The following is a 20,297-nucleotide window of genomic DNA, read 5'->3' as shown; positions in this document are numbered from 1 at the left end:
CTAGGAAGACGATAATACCATCCAGCAACTGCGGTCTTGCCAGTAGATTTCTACTCCATATATACTGCCAGGTTCTCGGTAGAAGCGCTGCTTTTCTTCACCAAAGTAGCACAGTCAAAGTTCCAGCCGTACAACTACAGTGGCACCCGTTGAACAATGTCATCCAAGAATCCTGAAGAACATGCACCCAGTGTCCTAGGTAAGACCGCAGTATAAACTACCTTCATCCTCTCTCCATCCATGATCTCTAATTATTCTTCGTCCACCAGGCCTCGCTAGGCAAATACAAACTTGGTTCTCCAACGCAAGCACCTCTGAACAATCCCAGATACCGGAAACTTTGGTCAAACTTCTTGACAACTGTCTCGGCGATATACCCTTGTTCACAGCGGCTCTCTCATCAACCATCCGTCAGCAAATGGGTTCTGAAGGAACGAAGCTATGGAATACATGCACGCAACTCATGGCAATATCTGCGGACACTTGCGAGCTGAGGTTACTGAGTAAAGGTTTGACGTCATCAGAATTTGCTTCTTCTACAAATTCTGATCATTGCAGTGAAAACTCTTGCTTTTGCAATGCTGGACTGTGCTACGTCTGCCCACATTCAAGGTATTAGTCCATCTAGGCGATAGTATGACTGTTTCTGAAGTCCTTTTCCAGGAAACAGCCGAAGCTTCGAGCTTGCGTTGACAGCAGCACGTACTTGTATGGGTGAGTCTCATCTACCGTTTGCTAAGTTCCAAGACTAATGATGATATCCGATGCAGATCAGGGACACTTGGATCTGAGCCAGAAGATCATCGGTGTAGCTGCTACTCGCTTGAACGATATGTCTAAAAACCAGAGCGACCACTACAGAGCAAAAGAAGAAGCCTACATGACGGAATACTACATGCTGCGTGTCTACTTGGTAATGAGCTTTTTACTCATGATATTTGCATAGCTGACTTTGATGACATAGTCCTGGCTGCAAGGAAGACCTGATATTGCAGAGCATTTATTCTCCAAGGTCCCGCAAGCGAGCCGAGGCGGACATCAAGAGACAATTATGGATATCTGCTATCAAGTTGGGGCACAGGCAATCTCACGTCCGCGGCCTGATGTGGCAGCTCGATGGCTTGAAAGAGCTTTGAACTCAAGCGAGCTTCTTCAGGTGGAAACCCAACAAGCAAACCTGGGTCTGAAGGATAAGAAGCTCCGGGTTTTGGTCGCTTTCGGTAAGTCACCATGAGCCTACGGCTTCTTTTAGTGAGCTGATATCTTGCAGCCTGGGCCGGTCTTCATCTTGATACAGTAGACGCAAAGCATGGCCTTGACAGAGCACTAATGTGCTTTAAAAGTGTAAGGTTCCCAAGACCGTTCAGCATTGAAGAAAATTGTATTGCACTGTTGCTGACAATTTGCAGGAATACGATGATGCTTTTGAAGCTCAAGTTCTTCAACTCGAGATTCTCAGCAAGGAGAACATTGCCGACTACGATGAATATGCTGAAAGTAAGAACACGACCCTATCCTGAACGTGTGCCACCATTTATCCAGTCTTTCAGTCCTCCGACGCGCCATTGCCGTTCTGGAGCTCAACGATGCTGATCTTAAGACGTACGTTACTTTCCATAATCAGGCATACTCATTGTCTAAGGAGAAACAGTATTCTATACTTCGTCCATAAGCTCAAGGGATTCAGGTAGGCTTCCACGTAATCGTTCTTTGACATAGTGGTACTGACAAGGAAGGCCCCTGCTGTTCCTAGAAATAATTAAGCAGCTGTTGCATGACAAGCTTGCTGTCTCAGACAAAAGGACTTGGACAGAGCGTGTGTTCATTAGCCTTGTTTGGGCATTGACCGAATCTTATCCTTGTGCTGTCGACTGCATCGCCGTCATGAAAGCTGTGACTCAAAGTCTCCTGGAGGTTGGATGCCAATCTCTGAGCGAAGGGACAACCAATGCTTGTTTGACTGTGAATCCATGTACAACCGGTATATGCATTTAATTGCTGACTGTTGACGCAGCTGGTCTGGAAGCATATTGATGTAGCGATATCTAAGCGAAACATATCACGCGCAGAGCAATGCTGTGAATTTCTGCTCGAACAGCCCCTATTTCAAATATCCTCGGACAGTAAAGGTAAAATTCTAAGGTAGGCATCCGCGAGGCAGGGGAACGTTCTGCAGAGAGATTACTCAACGTGGTCTTAACAGGAAGCTGATTACCTGCTCCCGAGATGATTCAAACACGCTTGAGGCGCTTAAAACTATTGTTGGACACCTCGAAGAATGCAAAGCCTCAGCATCTACGCTGTATATGCTGTATGGAGTAGCTATACGACATGCCGACTATACTCTTGGTATGTCTATGGAGTTATAGATCTATACTGTTAAATCTCTAACCGAACTCCAGGGCAAACATGTCTTAAGTCCTTGAGTGAGCTAGGGCAAGAGGGAAAGATATGTCTCTCTTCATGCGCTGCAGAGGCTCGTCGTTCGGGAAATATCCGATTTACGATCGAATGTCTTCAGCAGCTTATAGCAGGCATGGACGACCATTCCCTTGGAGAAGTACCAGTCTCAACACTGTTCCAGTATGTATCACCCATCTCTGGCAAATGGTTACTGAGCTAATTCGTTGCATAATCTTGCTTTCTCAACTCTTGGAGTCAGACGACCGCGACAATGCGGCTTCAATATCCCATCTCATATTCACATTTGAGGAAGGTGAGCATCAACGCAATCCATAGGACGTCGAATACTAAGCCGAAATAGCTTTAAACGAAGGGAGGTCGCCCTTCTACTCAGCCACTGAACTAGAATGGTTTGCGAGGAAAAGCTACAAAGTAGCCCTTGACATACATAGGAGTTCTCCCTCGGAGCCTGTCCTACATCTCTTAGACATATCCCTCAAGGTAACCTCACCATGGAGAACGATGAAACGTCCTCTAATAACGACGTAGTTCACAGACCTATACCATGAAAAGATCGGAACCAAAGACCGAGCCTTCATGTATCTCCTCGCCGAGTACATCAAATCCAACAAATTGATAGTCGAGGCCCGTGATCATACTCCCTCATCAGCGAAGGTCGTTATTTTAACCCATCTGTTTGAGACACACCGGATTGACAACAACAGGTCTACAAGCAAATCCGCCAATCCGTCCAGCGCTTCGAAACCTACCTTCAAGGTCATCTTGATACATACAGCACCACACCCGAAGGGGAGGCATGGATGCATAAACACCGTCTCCTGCTCGCCTTGGACTTCGAAGCAGCGATCAATCTCAAACAATGGGACAACGTCCCGAGCATAATCGAGAGAGCCAGCAATATGCTCGACGACCAGCTCTGCTCAGTATTCCTAGACTGCATCCTCTGCTCTGGGGCGCCAGCTCCCAACATCGCACAGGTCGTCAAGGTACTCCCCCACAAACCGTCAAAGCAACCTCGTCCGGTGTCAAGTAAATCTGACAAAGGCACAGGACATAATCTGCATCTTCCACTCCTCGCCGTCTCCATCCTTCAGCGCTGGGGTCTTCCACCAGAAACTCCCCCGGTATCTACGGTGCCTGTTTCAAATAGCCCTAGAGGCGGCAGACTACTCGTTGGCAGAGTCAGTCCTCCACCAAGCTATCGCTCTAGCTCAGGATGGCTCAGCGGACACAGACTTGCCGTTTGTGTATCCGAGCGATGAGCTCAAATGGCTCTCAACCATGGCTTTTAATAGAGCGGTCGATTTATATATTGCCTCGGCTGATGAGGAGTGTCGAGAATGGGGAGAGATTGCGTTCACACTGGCTGATTTGATTAAGGATGATGGCGGTGCGCTGCTGAGAATGCTGCGGCAAAACTACGCCAAACTTATGTGAGTTATGGTTCGATGTTTACTCGCTTATATATTACGCTACGGGAGTAGTCACAATTCGATTATATACTTAGGCTCGAAGAGGTCCAAAGAAAGCCTGGACCATAGGCCCGGTTAGGAAATTCTTCGTTGTAAATTGCTTCCAGAGTCTGTCTGATTCGCCACTATCCATAAATAAGATGCAAAAGATTGTGATAAATCCAACCTCAAACTCCATCGATCTTTTGCCGTAGCTAACGGCAAGACCGAAAATGAACCACAGCATGCAATGGGCAGAAAGGGTGATATGCCATGTTGAACAAAAACTATGCGATTGACCCAGAATAGGACCGCTGGCGAAGGTGAAAGAAATAAGAGAACGGATGAATGCATGAGAAATGCAAGACACTGGAACCAACGAATCCGCTATTCGCTCGAATTTTCACCATTATCATTAGAACATACAATTCTCGAGCGGTTATAAGTGCCGTTTTGGCGCAAACTTGGAGCCGAGTGCATTCGATGTGGACTTTGTAAGGAATTTTGTTTTCTGTCATTTTCCTTTCCGCTGCTGTCGGTCTCGGTCTCAGCATTTCCACAGCCTTGAGATCGAGCAGCCAGGACCCGAAGTGTTAGGTCCAGTTCGCGCTCCAGTTCCTTCTGGGAGTGGAGATGCTCTGTGGAGGTATTCAATTTTTTCCGGTAAGCCTTCAATGTGCGGCAAACCTGCTCCGTAGATGAATTTAGACTTCCAGATTCGCTCTTGGACAAGTTTCTGGCACGGGAGCGGAAGTCCAGTGATATGCGACGAGCATGATTGTTTGTGTTGCTGAGCTTTTTACCAGGTGTGGATCTTCTGGTTGGGGACGGAGACTTGCGCAACTTCTGAAGGCGAGAGTGCGAAGGGGGAGAGCGGCGGTCAGACCTTGAGAAAGGAGAAGGCGTAGTCGGTGCTGATTTTTCATTCTTCAAGGAAGAGGGCGTGAGGGAGATTTTAGAAAATTTGCGAGCCAGTGACTGTGAGGAGTCCCGCACAGGAGTTGGGGTACCTGTGATGTTGCCTTGCCGCTGGAATCCAGCGAGCTCGTGTTTGGATAGAATCTTGCGCAGAGGCGGCTTGGATACCGTCGATTTTTTCGACACACTGTCGACTTCTTCCTCTGACAGATTGGTTTGGGTATAATCCTGAGATTGCTGTGGTTGCACCTGTAAATCCCATATCATGACGACACCGTCAATCCCAGCGCTAACCAGAGTCCTACTAGGAGGATTCCGACTGCAGTCAGAATCTCTGGTCAGCAAGCATACATCGCTCACGCCTTCGGCATGGCCGAACTCGGCAGTAAGAAGCGCTTCGCGTTCCATATCGTACACGCGAATTGATTTGTCCGTGCTTGCGACTCCCATAAGCAACGTGGGACATTTGCCTGGAATGTGGGAAGCCATGCTCAGGGCAGTCATGACTACTGTGTCGCTTGAATCCGAATCGGTGGCTCGGAAAGAGCGAATGTGCTTCCCTGAATCAAGATCGTACTGTTGTATACAACGATCAACGGTGGATATGATGAGAGTATTTGGGTCTTCTCTAGATAGAGTCATGGAAACTGGAGATGCCTTAAGCGTGACAGCCCTGGATGCCAGATACGCAACAGCTGTTTCTCCGCTGGTTTCTCGAGTCATGCGTTCTCGAATAAACACGGTGCGATCTGAGGAGCACGAGAGAAGCTTCTCGCCGTTCTTGATGAAGAGTAGCTGATTTACTGACCCGACGTGATCATCCATGGTCTGCACAAGCTCCAGGCTTTCTTCAGTGCTACGGAAAAGCTGAACCATGCGATCTCGACCAGAACTGGCAATGAGACAGGAGTCGGAGTCCACGTGAAGGGCCACATCAGTGACCTCTGCCTCGTGAGCCCGAATCTGATTGACACACTTCCATGGCTGTCCCGAAAGGACCCTAAGCTCAGGTCAATGTTTCTCTTCCTTATGCTTTCTGTTTCAATGGGAGGAGTGGTTAAATACCTCAAAACACCCATCTTATCTCCCGACACGAACAACTTCAAATCTTGAGTCGCCCTCAAAATTTTCAACTCGTTTGTTTGAATTTCATCACTACCCAAAGGCTGCTCTATCGTGACTGTCCTAGAGTCCTTACACCTGCCCTTTGTATCCCAAAACTTCACGGTCCCGTTGGACGACCACGTGAAAAAGTTGGCTTGGAGTTCGTTGACGTCTGGTAACGGAGAAATGCCGAGGACCGCATCTCTATGAGCGGCAATCGCAAGCGGTCTCTCGCAACCATCACTTATTGACTCTAACCGATGGATCTGGATTTCTTTGCTGGAATTAACAGTCACTAGATGTGATCCGAGGGATCCCATACAAGTGATCGCAGGTCCCTTGGTCTTCTTACTCGCTGAGGCTCGACCAGAGGGCTCTGGCGAGATTGGGCTCGACGGCCGAAGTGACTCCAATGAGAACTTTTGCATCCTCTTTTCCCGACCACCGACCCAGAGGTAACCATGATCTGGATCAATGGTCAAAGAGGAGATGCCGAACCCCACGTACTTGATCAGGGATAGTCTTGGAGATACCTCGCTATCGTCCAGGAGGCAGAGAGCACCGTCTTCGGTGCCTACTACAGCTTCACGGTCTGATATGCCTGCGACACAGGTGAATACGCAAGTTCCGAAAGACCCGAGGAGACAGTTTCGTCCCGAAAGGGCTTTCGGGGCCACGCTGGGGGAGCTAATGGCCGGATCCGCATTCAGGCGGGACTTCGATGGCGATACAGGTCTTGTTTCCGGGAGGCGCCATACCTTCACATGCCGAACTCCGACGCTGCCGCCTTAGTTAGTCTTGCTACCGGTAACGAGCACGGATTGAGTCCAATAACATACGTGACAAGACTCTGTCCTGTCCAGCCCATGTGGCGAACAATGTTGATGCACTTATTTGTCGAATGTAGCCTGGCAGATCCGGTCTTCAGACTTACAGCCCACACGAAGAGAAAACCGTCATTCACCTCTCCGAGGGTGGCGAGGTACTGGGAGTTAGGACTGAAGGAGACGCTGCGAACGCCGACGGTGTGCTCGGTGAGAATTGACAGGGGAACCTCCGGAGATGCGTCTTTCGCCGTAGAGAAGATCAAGACTCGAGGGTTATATCCAGTCTGTTTTCAGATTAGCTGACTACCCACGCTCTTCACTTGTGTACAGAGAATGCCACCCACCTCTCCTACAGCAAGAAATCTTCCATTCGGGCTGAGTGACACACTTGTAACCGCCTTTATCCTTTCCCTCGACGACCAGGATCGCGGGCTGTTAGTCTCGGCCAGGTCACTGGACGGAGATCCATTGTGGGTGTTGCTGTGCGCATTTGCTCTGATGTTGGATATCGACTTTGCTCTAGTATCGGGCGTCGATGGAGGCGTGGATTGGTTGTAGAAAGACGTAACGGGATTGATGCTGCTCGCAGAGGGTCGTGCTTTGAAAAAGCGCTGGTTTACATTGTTTTCATCGTCCAGCTCTGCCAGGATGGCCGCCGAACCGGCGCATAGCGCAAACGATCTGCTTTGGTCGTGGCTTGAGAAGCCGTTTGGGTCCGTCGTAGTCGTGCCGATAACAGTCCGGAGGGAAAGGATGGATTGGTGCAAGGAGGTCTTGTTAGGAGACCGTGGAGCTCTCAGACCAGGCGAATTAGAAGGTGTGATGCGTAGGGAAGAACCCGGCCCAGCATTCTTGCTTTTGACTGTCAATGAACCACTCGCCATCCCATTTAAAAGCCGAATTCAGGCTGCGAATATTCACGTTCCCCCAAGGGTGTCTGGCCCGGTTTGCATTTGTCGTGACGCCGGGATCACCTGTCAAAGCTAATCGGTACTGTCAACGGAACCATCCAGTAGATACAACCTTATCAGTCCTGCTCGTAAGCGAAATTCCGATAACGATCGAGTAAAGCGATAGTTTGCTGAGGGTCAAATTGTGTTAGAATGGGATATAGCAAAAGAGGTGTCTTGCGATCACCACAGTTTTGAGTTCAGCTGAAGGAAGAGTGGTGGAAAAGTATGAACGAGAGTGATCGGTAAGGTCGAGAAAGGAGCGTGGGCCTGGAGAGAGCAAAACAAATCACAATGCGCATTCAAAGGAGTGACACAGACAATGAGAGAAGTATGAGAAGGAAAATGGAAAGGTTTAGTGATAGGGAAAAAGCAGGAGGAAATACACCCGTCCACACAGTGCACACACACACTGTCAAGGAGGGGAGCTCCAGCTCGAGTTCATTAGCAGCACATTCCAGTGATCCCTCCAGCAGAGAATGGATGGGCGAATGGGAATGTGGGTATGACACGGTGACAAGCAGTTCCCCAAGCCCTGACATTGGAAGACTGACATCTCATATGATCATTGAACTTTCAGTCCTGAAGCTGATTCCTTCGGGCATCTTAGTTTGTCGTCTAATCCTGAAAGTAGACTAGGTTGGTTCTAAAGCTCTATAGGTTCGTAGATTGGCGCGGGAACCATCAAGATAGCTGCGGTGATCTACACTAAACTAATCTGAGCTGTGGAAATGAGCTCTCCTTACTTGACTTCGTTGTCAATGAGAGTTGATCGAGACTCTAGTCTAGGGATCAGGAGGATTACAGAATTATCGGAATCCATGTACAATCTAGTTATCCTCTATCACATACATTACCCACAGGCATAAAAGTCGATTTTCCAGGGGTCCGGATAATGCTGCCATCAAGACAAGGTTAGCCTAAGGCTTCCAGGGTTCCAAGCTCAAAACAGTTCCAAGCCTGCCTTAGGTATCTACTGCCTTGACCCTGCCCCTATGCATTTGACAGCAATCAAAGCATTGAGCTTCACACAAAAATAGTTAACAATCATAGTGTATATACAAGGATTGCTCTAGTGGTTATTATCATGTTTTACTCCTCATTTTCTAATGCCTTAGTGCTGGCCTGCATGAGACTCCACTGTCTATTCTGTGTAGGCATACACGCGCGGGACAGTCACATGATATTATAGTTGCCTCAGGCCATAATAATATTTGTTCTAGGCCGAAATCTGAATTTCAATCGATCAAAAAAGTATTCCTGGCTACCCCATATCAACACGAATCTTCTCTTTGCCACAATTCTTTGATCTCTGCCTATTTTCCTCGTATAATTTGCAAACAAGTCCTTGTTATGGCAAACAGTATATGTGTCGCGTCCTCGAGACTCAGTCTTCCCACCCTATTGCGAAATGTCTTTCGCTCTGAGTTCGCCGCCGACCTTGGACCTCGTTCTGAGTACAAAAGCATCTTCGCCGTGCAACGAGCACCCTTGGCCTATCGCAGGATCAGAGGGCCTCGACTGTTCAGCTCGTTGACTCTGGCCGACGATATACCTACTACATCCAAACAACCACCTTCGAGCGCTGCAAATATTAGCAGTGTGCCACAACCGGACGAACCAGCCAAGACTGGCGCCGGCGAAATAAGAGCATCTAGCGATCCCTCTGAGGTTGTTGGCTCTTTTCCTTGTGCCGATTCTGCGAAGAATGAGAAAGCGTCTGCCTCGGAAGCAACGGTCGGAGCAAAGCCAGCTGCAAACGTGTCCTCGGATAAGAAACGCTCAGAAGCCCCTCGAACATCGAGTCTTTCCGTCCTCTCCAAGTCGAAGAAAAAGAAAGAGCCGTGGCAAATCCAAAAGGAAGCCCTGAAGAAGAAATTCCGGGAGGGCTGGAATCCGCCGAAGAAGCTATCACCCGACGCGCTGGAAGGGATTCGACACCTACACGCTGTTGCACCGGATCGCTTCACGACTCCTGTGCTAGCTGAGCAGTTTCAGGTCTCTCCGGAAGCAATCAGACGGATCTTGAAGAGCAAATGGCGGCCTTCACCTGAAGCAATGGAGAAAAGACGCGAGCGGTGGGAAAGAAGACACGATCGCATTTGGAGTCAGATGTCTGAGTTGGGTCTCAGGCGTCCAAAGCGCAGCGCAGATAAATTCTCGGACGTAAAGGTGTTGTATGATAAGCCTGTTTGAGAGGCTTTGTCCACCATGTTCACCCAGTGTTCTACTTGAGACTCCGTTTGGTCGATCTCTCTGTATTATAGTGTATCATATATCCTAACAATAGAATCACCCTGCATTATATTCTCCTGGCTCCCGTGATTATTATTAGTTGCATGAGCTCAAGATTCTCCGGCTTCATGAATTGCGAAGATGGATAGTAGAATCAATTGAGGATTCTTCAATAGTGATTGAAGACTCGAGACAATACGTTGCTGCGCACAGTTCTTCAATGATGTTCTGTACAAGTAGATGCAAACTCTATGGTAGCTGAGCGGTAGCGCCACGCAGTCCGAGGCGTCTTCCCCGTCAATGGAACCAACCGACTGCTCCCCGATCAGAGCTCATCCAGCTCTTCCTCTGCTCTCTAACCATACAGCACTAGAAAAATGGCCTGCTTCGTCTAGCATATGACAGCATGTCGATGCTGGCGTATGCATGAGACTACGTCCGCTAATTCTAAAACAGTGAGTGGTAGCTGGTACCCGCTGTCACTCCCCCGACTCCTATATCCCTCCACCTCTTCCTCCACCGCCCACATGGTGACGCTGCGACCCTCGCCATGCAATCGGACATACAGGTCTTTGTGAAGTGGAAAGACCAGACTATATTTGCAGGGGAAGATGTGGAATGTATAATCACCTTCAAGAACGTGGCAGAGACAGACGTGGAGACAAACAATGGAGGGCAGGTTTCCCATCAGCGAAAGCAGTCCCGCACTGGCAATGCGCAGGCCTCTAACTCCGACTCCTACTTCTCCTTGAAAGCTCCTCAAAATTCATTGTTTAGTCCTCACCGCCGCTCCTTTCCCGTTGCGCCCAGGAAGAGTCCTTCGCATCGAGTATCCTCGTCGTTGAGCTCTCCGTTGATCGGCTCGCACAGCTTTCCTCCTCCCACCCCGCGAAATAGCCAAAACCCCGGGCACCAGCACAAGCGCTCCGTGTCTATACTGTCAATTGAAAGCGAAGGAACTGGGGATAAAACCCCGAGGTCGTCGTTCCAGTTCAATCGTTCCCGGCCGGGGAAGGGTCATGGTCGTTCTGCGAGCTTGCAAGTCGTACCGAGAAGGTACGAGGGGTATGAAGATGGCTTCGCAAAAGGTGAGGCTCGCCCTACCTGACTTGATGCTCAATGATACTCATGCATTCTGCTACTTAGCTGGGCGAAATACTGTCCGTGGCATTTCCTCCGAAGCTGGCACCAGCCAATTCCCGGGTAATCTGAGGCCAGACGTAGATAGGCCAAGCAGGGTCAGCCGCTCCGGATCCAACGGGCAGAGACCCATTCAGCCTTTAGGGTCACCGCGTACACCTGGACGCAGGCCTCAGCTGCCGCCTATGGATTTCAAATTCCCGCCTGCTCCCACATCCGACCCTAGCAATCGCCCGGCCCTTTCTCCTGCGGCAACATCCATTGATGAGGATCCCGGCTCCGTGTCGACTGGACGTTCAAATGGGAAGGAAAGTCCAGTAATCCCTGCACCTGGTCACCTACCCCAGCTTACACGAATAATCTCGACATCCAGCCTGAGCGGAAGTCATCGGAGTAGCGGCGAGTTCTACTCCGCCAGCGACAACTCCTCAGAGGCACTTCAATCCGAATACACGAATTACTCTGCAAATACACAACGCCCGAGCGGCCCTCGTCACGCGCGTCATTTCTCCAGTGTGGATACGGGACCGAGACTATCGAACGGTCAAACTCTCCTCATGGGCTATGCCCAAGTCAGCGCATCCTTTACCGTCGATGGCTCGTTAATCAATCAAGCAGCGTTTGAAGAAGTCAAACGAAAAGGGGTCGTTGGCAGTCAAGGTAATGCAGCTGGTACGCTAAGTGGTGGAACCGCCTCCATCAGCGACAAAAGCCGTAAAAGTGGAGGCTTCTGGGGTGCTTTCAAGTGGAATGCGATAGAGGAGTCCATAAGCGGTCTTCTATCCAACAATGAACTCGATGGTCTTCGTGATATGCGTGGCGTTACTTCGTCACGATCGATACCTTTGTTATCCACTCCGCAGTCCCTTCTTTTTGTGGATCTGCGACTGGCACCAGGAGAAGAACAGTCCTACTCTTTCTCCTTCACTCTTCCCAAGGGACTCCCTGCCAGTCACAAGGGCAAAGCAATCAAGATATCATATAATCTAGTCATAGGTACTCAAAGGCCGAGTGGGTCAAACGAACCCCAGCGCGTGAATCGCATCACCATCCCCTTCCGTGTCTTCAGCGGAGTTAACAGTAAGTTCTATCGGTCGTCCTGTCCTTACTTGACGCCTGTGGCTAATTTCTCTTAGGTCAAGGAGAGATACTCGGACATAACCTGATGAGTCCTTATGTACTTCTTCGAGACGAAGCCAGGGTCCAGAAAATAGGCTCTACGCCGCCGCCGCCAGCGTCTAAGAATAAGAGCATTAGCGGGCATGTCTGGACTTCAGCACCAGAATTTCTTTCCTACGTAGATGAACTACTCGAGCAACAATCTCGCCACAATCTACTGCAACCACCAGATCTTGTCAACGCAAGACGCTCCTCAAGCTATGAACCGTTGGCCGGGCCGCTTTCCTGCAAAGACGCAATTGACTTGGCCATCCTTCGAAGCAATCAAGCAATCAGCACGGCGCGCAGCCCCAACCGGTTTGAAATTGCCCGCAATGGGCGTCGGATCGCTGTGGTGGTGCTCAATCGGCCAGCACATCGATTGGGCGAAACCATCACCGCCACAGTGAATTTCACGGATGTCGCACTCCCATGCTACGCCCTGCGGGCCACACTGGAGTCGTTCGAGAAGGTCGCATCCTCACTGGCCGTTCGGTCGAACGCTAGCATCCACCGAGCCACACGACGTGTGCATGCATCCTTCTTCGAGAATACGCTTTATTCCACTCGAGTTGTTTTTAGTCCTGCAGTTCCCGTCTCTGCAACGCCGACTATCATCACCACCGGAGTCAACCATGAGTGGGAGTTACGGTTCGAGTTTGTGACAACCAGCTTGCACCATGAGCTGGGGACAGGACTCTCTGGTGCTAGGCTGCTTGAATTGATTTCCGAGGACGACCGTGGGCAGGTTATGTCCGGCCTGGAGAACCTTGGTTGTGAGTCCTTTGAGATCGCAATCCCCGTCACGGTATACGGGGAAACTGTTCGGGAGAGGCTCCCGGAAGAGAACGAGGGTTATTCTATCTAGAGGTATATGTACTTCTTGCATGAGCGTTGATCATACCCCATTGCGCTTTGAGTGAATCGGATTATTCCCCGTGGTTTTCTTGTGATACTCGTATTGTAGCGGTCATCAACATGCTATATTCTCATAGATCTTTAACGCTCAAATATATCAAAATTTAGTGTCTGATAAACTGCACCTAGTAGATAAATGTGTCTGACATCACAGCTCAAAGTAGAGAAGTGAAGTCTTTGGATGAGGGTGGTCACTGGGGCAACCAATGGGGCCTTCCGTCTTGCTCCCTTGAGGCATCCATGGATCCCGACTGTCAGACTGCTCCGCTTGTGGGATCCGATCGGATTTCCTGCTTGTGGCCAGCTGAGGGCCAGGTCCAGGTCTAAGGTAGTCTACTCGTCATATCGTCAGGTTTAAGCTTGCTTGTTGATCATCGCGTTTCCTGCAGCTAATCTGTTTGTTTGCTTTTTTATTGTCTTCTTCATCTGCATCGGAGATATTAGCCTTCCCCCCTTAGTGCCTGAGTGCGTTCTAAAACGCGAACATTTATTTCCTCGCGTTTTGCCCCTCCCTCTCAGCCGACCGTCCAGAATCTCCCCAAGCATTGGCTTTCGTCGTTCTTCCCGGTTAGTGAGATCGAGGTTCCAGAGATCAGAAATACCCGATACGGCTCGATAGCTAACACCTCTGGCATTGGAATGTAGGCGCATTTTCGCACTCAGCAACGCATACGCAGATCAGTCACATTTTCAGACTTCCAGCCCATACCTCCGAAACGGGAAAAATCAAAAGAAACGCCGTTATCCTTTTATAACGAATACGTCCAAGGAGGTGTTTGAGGTCTCAGAGCAGAGGCAGGATGGCTTCACTTATCACCACCATGTTCGTGCCCTTTAGACCCTTTACTCCCTCTGCTTCTACTTCTTCCTCATCTACTTCTCCGTCTGCCCCGCCTTCTCACCAACTCTCCGCCCTCACCCCGTCAATCTCATGCAGCACCATCCATACTTTCCGTGGTCCGCTTTCGGAGCCACCTTCTTACCTATCTCCTGCTGTTCGCGCGCTCAAGCAGAATCTGTGTGGACTGACGCCTCCCAGCAATGCGCGAACCAGGGCGCCGTTTAAGCCTCGGTCGGCTGCCAAGGGTACAAGCAGTTATCAGCTGAGGCAGTTTGCAGAGGCAACTTTGGGGAGCGGGAGCTTGAGGAAGGCTGTGAAGCTGCCTGAGGGCGAGGATCTGAATGAATGGCTTGCAGTCAATGGTAAGTCTACTGGAGGGATTGCAATCCCTGAGTGACTTGGGGATAGCTAATTAGGTGGATCTTTGCATTAGTGGTCGACTTTTACAATCAGATCAACCTCCTCTACGGCGCCATCACAGAGTTCTGCTCCCCGCAGTCATGTCCGGAGATGAAAGCCACCGATGAGTAGGTCCCTCACTTCGACAATAAACTGAAGACTTGCGGCTGACCAATGTTGATGCGACAGGTTCGAGTATCTCTGGCAAGACTCGGAGAATTTCAAGCGACCGACTAAGATGTCCGCGCCAGAGTACATCGAACATCTGATGAGCTGGGTCCAGAGTAATATCGACAATGAACAGATGTTCCCAAGCAGGCTTGGTATGACACCACTTTTGTCTGTTTCAATGACAAGGATGGGGTCAGGCTGACGAGTATAACAGGAGTCCCCTTCCCCAAAGCATTCTCAAGTTTGATTCGCCAGATCTTCAAGCGACTTTATCGAGTGTATGCGCACATCTACTGCCACCACTACCCTGTGGTTGTGCATTTGGGACTCGAGCCTCATCTCAATACCAGTTTCAAACACTATGTTCTATTCGTTGATGAACATCGGCTGGCGACCGGCAAGGATTATTGGGGTCCTCTTGGAGATCTCGTTGACAGCATGCTGCGGAGTGACTGATTTCTGCTTTGAATGCGATTCATGATTGATGACTGGGTCGGAATACTCCTCGGTCGGAGGCAAGTCGAGGAAATAATGGCGTTAGGGTGTTTTGCATTTTTCAGATCCATTTCCTAGAGTGGCAGAGATATTTCTGTCCTTGTTACATCGTTTAGTGAGAGAGATTCTTCAATGTAAGAGTATGCATTAGTATTCATGTCAACCAATTCTGTGGGCATGTTATTTGCACTTGTCTTCAACTTTATTGATTATTTCCAGCTGTAGGAGAGATGGCTGTCACTAAGAGAACCCGAAATTCTCGGCGTGTGCGGAAACTCACGTGACCGGGACCGGGAGAAGTTGGACGACGCTTCAACTTCGCGAGAGACTCTCCGGCAGCAGACCAACGGCCATTGCACCCCTCTAAACGACGTTTCCACGTCCTATATCCTTCCACTCTCCCTCCCCCCGAGGTCTTCTCATATCACCGCCACGATGAACACCGCTCGTGTCGCCCGTCTTGGCCTGCGTGCCACTCAGCAGTTCTCCGTCCCTCGCACTGCCGCTCTCAACGGTTTGAGGACTTATGCTACGCCGGCTCAGAACGTCAAGCCCCCCGTGGCTCTCTTCGGCGTTGATGGAACCTATGCTACTGCTCTGGTACGGCTCGCATTCCTCTCTGGATTCTCCTTCGATGCTCTGCGCATTGGATCACAATCTGCTTTTTTTCCGCTCCGTTGACCCGATTTCCCCCTCCTCTCCGCCTGCAAATCGCGTCAAAACCCATATCGTTCATCCAGGAGTCACTAAAGGGGCATTGAATATGAACTAACAGCTACAATGAATAGTACACTGCCTCTGCCAAGTCCTCCGCTCTCGACCAGACCTCCAAGGCTCTCTCCAGCCTCGGTCAGACCTTCAAGGCCGACCGCAAGCTGACCAACATCATCGCTGCCCCCACCCTCACTGCCAGCGACAAGCAGCAGATCATCCAGGAGCTCCAGAAGATCGCCGGTAACGACAAGGGCGACATCATCAAGAACTTCCTGCAGACTCTGGCTGAGAACAACCGTCTCGGTCTCCTTGAGAGCATCTGCGAGAAGTTCGAGACCCTCATGGGTGCTCACCGTGGTGAGATGGAGGTTACCATCACCAGTGCCCAGGTGCGTTTTAGCCATTGCTATGATCCATAGAACTTGTCGCTTACACTAGTCTTTCCTCCCAGGAACTCGACAACAAGACCATCAACCGCCTTGAGAAGGCTGTTTCCAAGCACGAGCTCAGCCAGGGCAAGAAGCTCAAGATCGTTACTAAGGTACGCCTACCGCTCTTTTCTATCATTCATGACCACCTAGCTAATGACTGTGTAACAGGTCAACTCCGACATCGTCGGCGGCCTCGTCCTGGAGATCGGTGACCGCACCATCGACCTCAGCGTCTCGTCCAAGATCGCCAAGCTCAACAAGGCCCTTACCGATGCTCTGTAGATTATAAAATAGGCTAGAATTTGATTTTTCCCCTTTGACATGTATCGTACAGTCCCATAGTCGTGCGTCGTCCGCGCGGCTTCCAAGAGACAAATTCTCGAGTTCTGGAAAGCAATGAATGGACAGGATGAGAGTTCGTTTTCACTTTGGTATTTATATTTCATCTTTTTTTCTACTTTTCTAGTGTGAGAGCAAGAGCTGAAGGGGGAGATGTGGCGAGGTAGTGAGAACATGTAGATATCTATGCTATGCCTCGTGTCTTGGTAGATGTCCGATAAGTCGCTAATCTCAGGAGTGGATATGTAGTCGCGAGATTTCTGCCGGTATAACTGAGGAACATGGCATGTACCTATCAAACCAGCCCGGTATCCATGTCCCTGCTATGTAACCCGGCCGTTTCTTTGCCGAAAAGCGAGCAACCTATTGTGAGAAACAAATACAGGAATGAGGATATAGACACGCAGACAACAGACTTCAACAATCACTGTTTAGGTCCACCGAAATGGACTCTTCTTTGCTTACAAGTATGTCACCAAAAAAAAAAAAAAAAAAAAAAAAAAAAAAAAAAAAAAAAAATTGCAATTCAAGTCTACCTCGTTAGATCAACTATGTATAACGACATAATGCAGTGCCAACATGCGCACGCACTTCGATTCTACCAGAACCCACTTCTTACAAAGATGTATCACAGATAGAAAATCTAATGACCGTTCGGAGTGCGGTCAGCCTGCGCCTCGAACTCATCCTCGTAGGCCGCGATGGACGCGGAGCTTCTCACGCGCTGCAGCTGGCTGGCGACGTAATTGGAGACGTGCTCGTCCACGCCGTTGCGGTGGACTCCGCGGTCATGCTCGTCTTCGGACAGGATCTCTGCGGCGGGGGTCTCGGCGCCGGCGAAGGCTGATTCGAAGTCGCTGCGGTTGCCGATGGAGCGGGTGGTCGAGGAGCGCCGGAAGCTGGGCTTGCGACTGGAACGGGGCCGGCTTGAGCGGGTGAAGATGTCGTCGAAGTAGTGCGATGCGGCGGCGAAGGGGGAGCGGGGGGTGTGTGGGAGGCGACAGTTGATTCTGCAGAGAAAATTAGGGTCTGGTGATGGATGGAGAGTCAGGTTTTCGAAGATAAACTTACCCGGTATCGTGGATGACCTTGGCGATGAGACCTGTCCATCCGCATTGGTGGGATGCTCCCAGTCCACGTCCCGTGTCACCATCGAAGAACTCGTGGAACCACATGTAGTCCTTCCAGTGCTCGTCGTAATCGAGGAGATCTGAGCCATCGTTGACAGCTCGGCGACCCTGGTCATTGCGAGCGAAGAGGTGCTGCAGACGATGCTGAATCTCCTCGGCAACGTGGCCTAGATGCATGTAGTCTCCCGAGCCTGTGGGACACTCCACCTGGAAAGAATCCCCGTAAAACATGTAGAACCTGAGAAGGGACTCAACAAGTAAGAAGTTGACACACAGCCAGACGGGTCCGCGCCAGTTGCTGTTTCCTCCAAACAACCCACTGTCGGAATCACCTGGCACATAGCCGACTCTGAACGTCTGTCCATTGACGTCCATGGAATACGGGTGCTTCTCATGGTACTTGGACATAGACCGAACACCGTGCTCGGACAGGAACTCGGTTTCGTCCAACATCCTCTTGAGAATCTTCTCCAGACGGTCCTTACTCACCAGCGACAGAAGGAGTCGGTCGTCCTTCCCGCGCCGTTTCATGCTGGCAATGTTTCTTTCTGCGACATCCTGCCTGTTTTCAATGAACCACTCCATTCTCCTCTTGAATGAAGGGAACTGGTTAATCAGCTCAGGTTCGAGCGTCAGAACCGCATAAAGAGGAATCAAGCCAACCAGCGACCTCACAGGAAGCTGTTGTGTCCATGGCTCGCCGTAAGAAATCGCGTCGTAGTAAAAGCTGTGAAGGATCAGCTGCTAGCCCACCACTCGTGACTATTGCATGACACATACCCGTCTTCTTCGTTCCACAGAGAGGATTCCTTGCCTCCTGACTTGAAAGTCATAGCATCACTAATGAGAAGGAAGTGCTCAAAGAATTTGGACGCAACTAGCTTCAGTTAGTGGGAAGTCCGTGATCTAGTAGAACGTTGACTCACTGTCTTCGTAAGTTCGGCGATGCTTAGCCAATTCAAGAGCTATATTAAGCATGCATAGACAATAGAAAGCCATCCAGCCAGTACTGTCCGCCTGTTCCAAGACACCTCCAGTCGGAAGAGGCTCAGAACGGTTGAACAGTCCGATGTTATCCAGACCCAGAAAACCGCCCTCGAAAACATTTTTACCTTCGGAGTCCTTGCGGTTGACCCACCAGGTAAAGTTCAGCAACAGCTTCTGGAAGACGCGCTCCAGGAAGTCAAGGTCCTGCCGGCCGTACATCTTCCGTTCAATCTTGAACGTTCTGAAGACGGCCCATGCATGGACAGGAGGGTTAACGTCCCCAAAGTTCCATTCGTAAGCCGCGAGCTGGCCATTCGGGTGCATGTACCATTCACGAGTAAGCAGGTCCAGCTGCTTCTTCGCGAAATCTGGATCGATCATGGCCAGCGGAATGCAGTGGAAAGCTGTATCCCACGCCGCGAAAAAGGGATATTCCCAAGAGTCCGGCATAGACAAGATGTCATCAATGTATAGATGCTTCCATTGCTGATTGCGCACATGCTTCCTTCCCGGGGGCGGTGGTATCATTCCAGGGTCTCCATTCGCCCATTGGTCCCAAATGAAGTGGTAGAATTGCTTCGTCCACATCATGCCGGCAAAGGCCTGTCTTTGGACATTCCGCAGATCGTCACTCATCGGGAGAGGGCTGATTCGGTAGTAAAAGTCGTCAGCTTCTGCCCTTCGCTGCTCGATTGTATCGTCCAGCACTTCCTCGTCGATGAATTGCTCGTTCTTGCGGGAGAACCTGAAGCGGACGACTGCGCACTCGCCTGGAGGGATGCCGTCTCCCTCGTCAAAGGCATACCAAGCGGCGAACTTTGTTCCCTTGTTGGCGGGGTTAACGGCATCCTTCTCTTCGTTGACGATATGGCGATGGAACGCATCCTTTACGTAGGGCTGGTCGTTCTTAGTGCCCCACAGGAGCTCGTTGTTTGTCTCGTTCTCAGTGAACAGCATACGAGGCACGATATCCTCCTGGCTATCGCCGACAGCTGGAGAAGGCGAGAATCGTACGTATCGCTCTCCCAGCTTCTTGTGAGAGGTTTTTGCTGTAAGCGGCGACACTTTCTCAATTGAGGGTTTCTCCTTCTCATTCTCATACCCCCAAGACCAGTTGTTTCGGAACCAGACATGAGGGACTATGTGCAACGGCGCGGGTTCGGGACCTCTGTTGTAGGCAATGACACGGAACATGAGTTCCTCCTCATCGTCCCCCTCCTTGGCGGTCTCAATGAAGATATCCCAGTAGCGGTTATCCTCGAATGCGCCGGTGTCGAGAAGCTGGTACTCACGGTCCTGTCTTGAACGCCGCGCATTTTCATCGATCAAATCCTGGTAGGGGAATTTCTTCTGAGGGTACTTGTAGAGGTATTTCATGTACGAATGCTAGAAACACGCATGTCAATGCGACGGATAGTTAAGCAGCCGACAGGAGTTGCTCACGGTTGGGGTATTATCCAGGTGAAAGTGAGCTTCCTTGATGCTCTCACCATGATTTCCCTGAGGATTCGACAATCCAAACAGGCGCTCTTTCAAGAAGTCGCTGTTCAACAGTCAATGTCAGAACTCCGTTCAGATCGCATATCCAGAGAGCGTGGGCATACTCTTTCTCATTCCAAAAGGCAAAAGCGATATTTTCTAAGCCATGGGTATCCGAGACACCAG

At 50.2% G+C, this 20,297-nt stretch overlaps 6 protein-coding genes across 6 annotated transcripts; 5 read left to right on the top strand and 1 right to left on the bottom strand.

The window, feature by feature from the left end:
* Window positions 1-156: 156 nt before the first annotated feature.
* Window positions 157-3,861, top strand: ALT_3856 (uncharacterized protein; the record flags this gene model as incomplete). The annotated part of the gene is made up of 13 exons (XM_033560451.2): window positions 157-199; window positions 270-509; window positions 559-612; window positions 664-714; window positions 771-913; window positions 965-1,220; window positions 1,271-1,344; window positions 1,410-1,497; window positions 1,551-1,602; window positions 2,891-2,904; window positions 2,960-3,078; window positions 3,129-3,410; window positions 3,475-3,861. The coding sequence occupies 13 exons, from the start codon at window positions 157-159 to the stop codon at window positions 3,859-3,861; spliced, it is 1,803 nt and encodes a 600-aa protein (XP_033416342.2).
* A 401-nt stretch (window positions 3,862-4,262) lies between these two features.
* ALT_3855 (WD40 repeat domain-containing protein) lies at window positions 4,263-7,608 on the bottom strand (the record flags this gene model as incomplete). Its single annotated transcript, XM_089599645.1, has 5 exons — window positions 4,263-5,793; window positions 5,859-6,677; window positions 6,737-6,786; window positions 6,832-7,008; window positions 7,069-7,608. The coding sequence occupies 5 exons, from the start codon at window positions 7,606-7,608 to the stop codon at window positions 4,263-4,265; spliced, it is 3,117 nt and encodes a 1,038-aa protein (XP_089455983.1).
* A 1,419-nt stretch (window positions 7,609-9,027) lies between these two features.
* On the top strand, window positions 9,028-9,870 carry rrg9 (mitochondrial ribosome assembly protein RRG9; the record flags this gene model as incomplete). The annotated part of the gene is made up of 1 exon (XM_033560453.1): window positions 9,028-9,870. One exon carries the CDS (start codon window positions 9,028-9,030, stop codon window positions 9,868-9,870), a length of 843 nt encoding a protein of 280 aa, XP_033416344.1.
* Window positions 9,871-10,459: 589 nt separating this feature from the next.
* Window positions 10,460-13,075, top strand: ALT_3853 (putative intracellular protein transport protein (Sat1); the record flags this gene model as incomplete). Its single annotated transcript, XM_033560454.2, has 3 exons — window positions 10,460-10,997; window positions 11,056-12,129; window positions 12,186-13,075. 3 exons carry the CDS (start codon window positions 10,460-10,462, stop codon window positions 13,073-13,075), a joined length of 2,502 nt encoding a protein of 833 aa, XP_033416345.2.
* Window positions 13,076-13,946: 871 nt separating this feature from the next.
* On the top strand, window positions 13,947-14,992 carry ALT_3852 (Mob1/phocein family protein; the record flags this gene model as incomplete). Its single annotated transcript, XM_033560455.1, has 4 exons — window positions 13,947-14,328; window positions 14,400-14,493; window positions 14,555-14,688; window positions 14,751-14,992. The coding sequence occupies 4 exons, from the start codon at window positions 13,947-13,949 to the stop codon at window positions 14,990-14,992; spliced, it is 852 nt and encodes a 283-aa protein (XP_033416346.1).
* A 474-nt stretch (window positions 14,993-15,466) lies between these two features.
* ALT_3851 (F1F0 ATP synthase subunit 5) lies at window positions 15,467-16,458 on the top strand (the record flags this gene model as incomplete). The annotated part of the gene is made up of 4 exons (XM_033560456.2): window positions 15,467-15,631; window positions 15,820-16,134; window positions 16,197-16,286; window positions 16,345-16,458. 4 exons carry the CDS (start codon window positions 15,467-15,469, stop codon window positions 16,456-16,458), a joined length of 684 nt encoding a protein of 227 aa, XP_033416347.1.
* Window positions 16,459-20,297: the final 3,839 nt, after the last annotated feature.

This window comes from Aspergillus lentulus, assembly GCF_001445615.1.
Source record: "Aspergillus lentulus DNA, contig: Alt08, strain: IFM 54703, whole genome shotgun sequence".
Taxonomy (NCBI): Eukaryota; Fungi; Ascomycota; class Eurotiomycetes; order Eurotiales; family Aspergillaceae; genus Aspergillus; species Aspergillus lentulus.
Note: the sequence above shows the minus strand (reverse complement) of the source record. Positions and strands in the feature narration are given on the sequence as shown.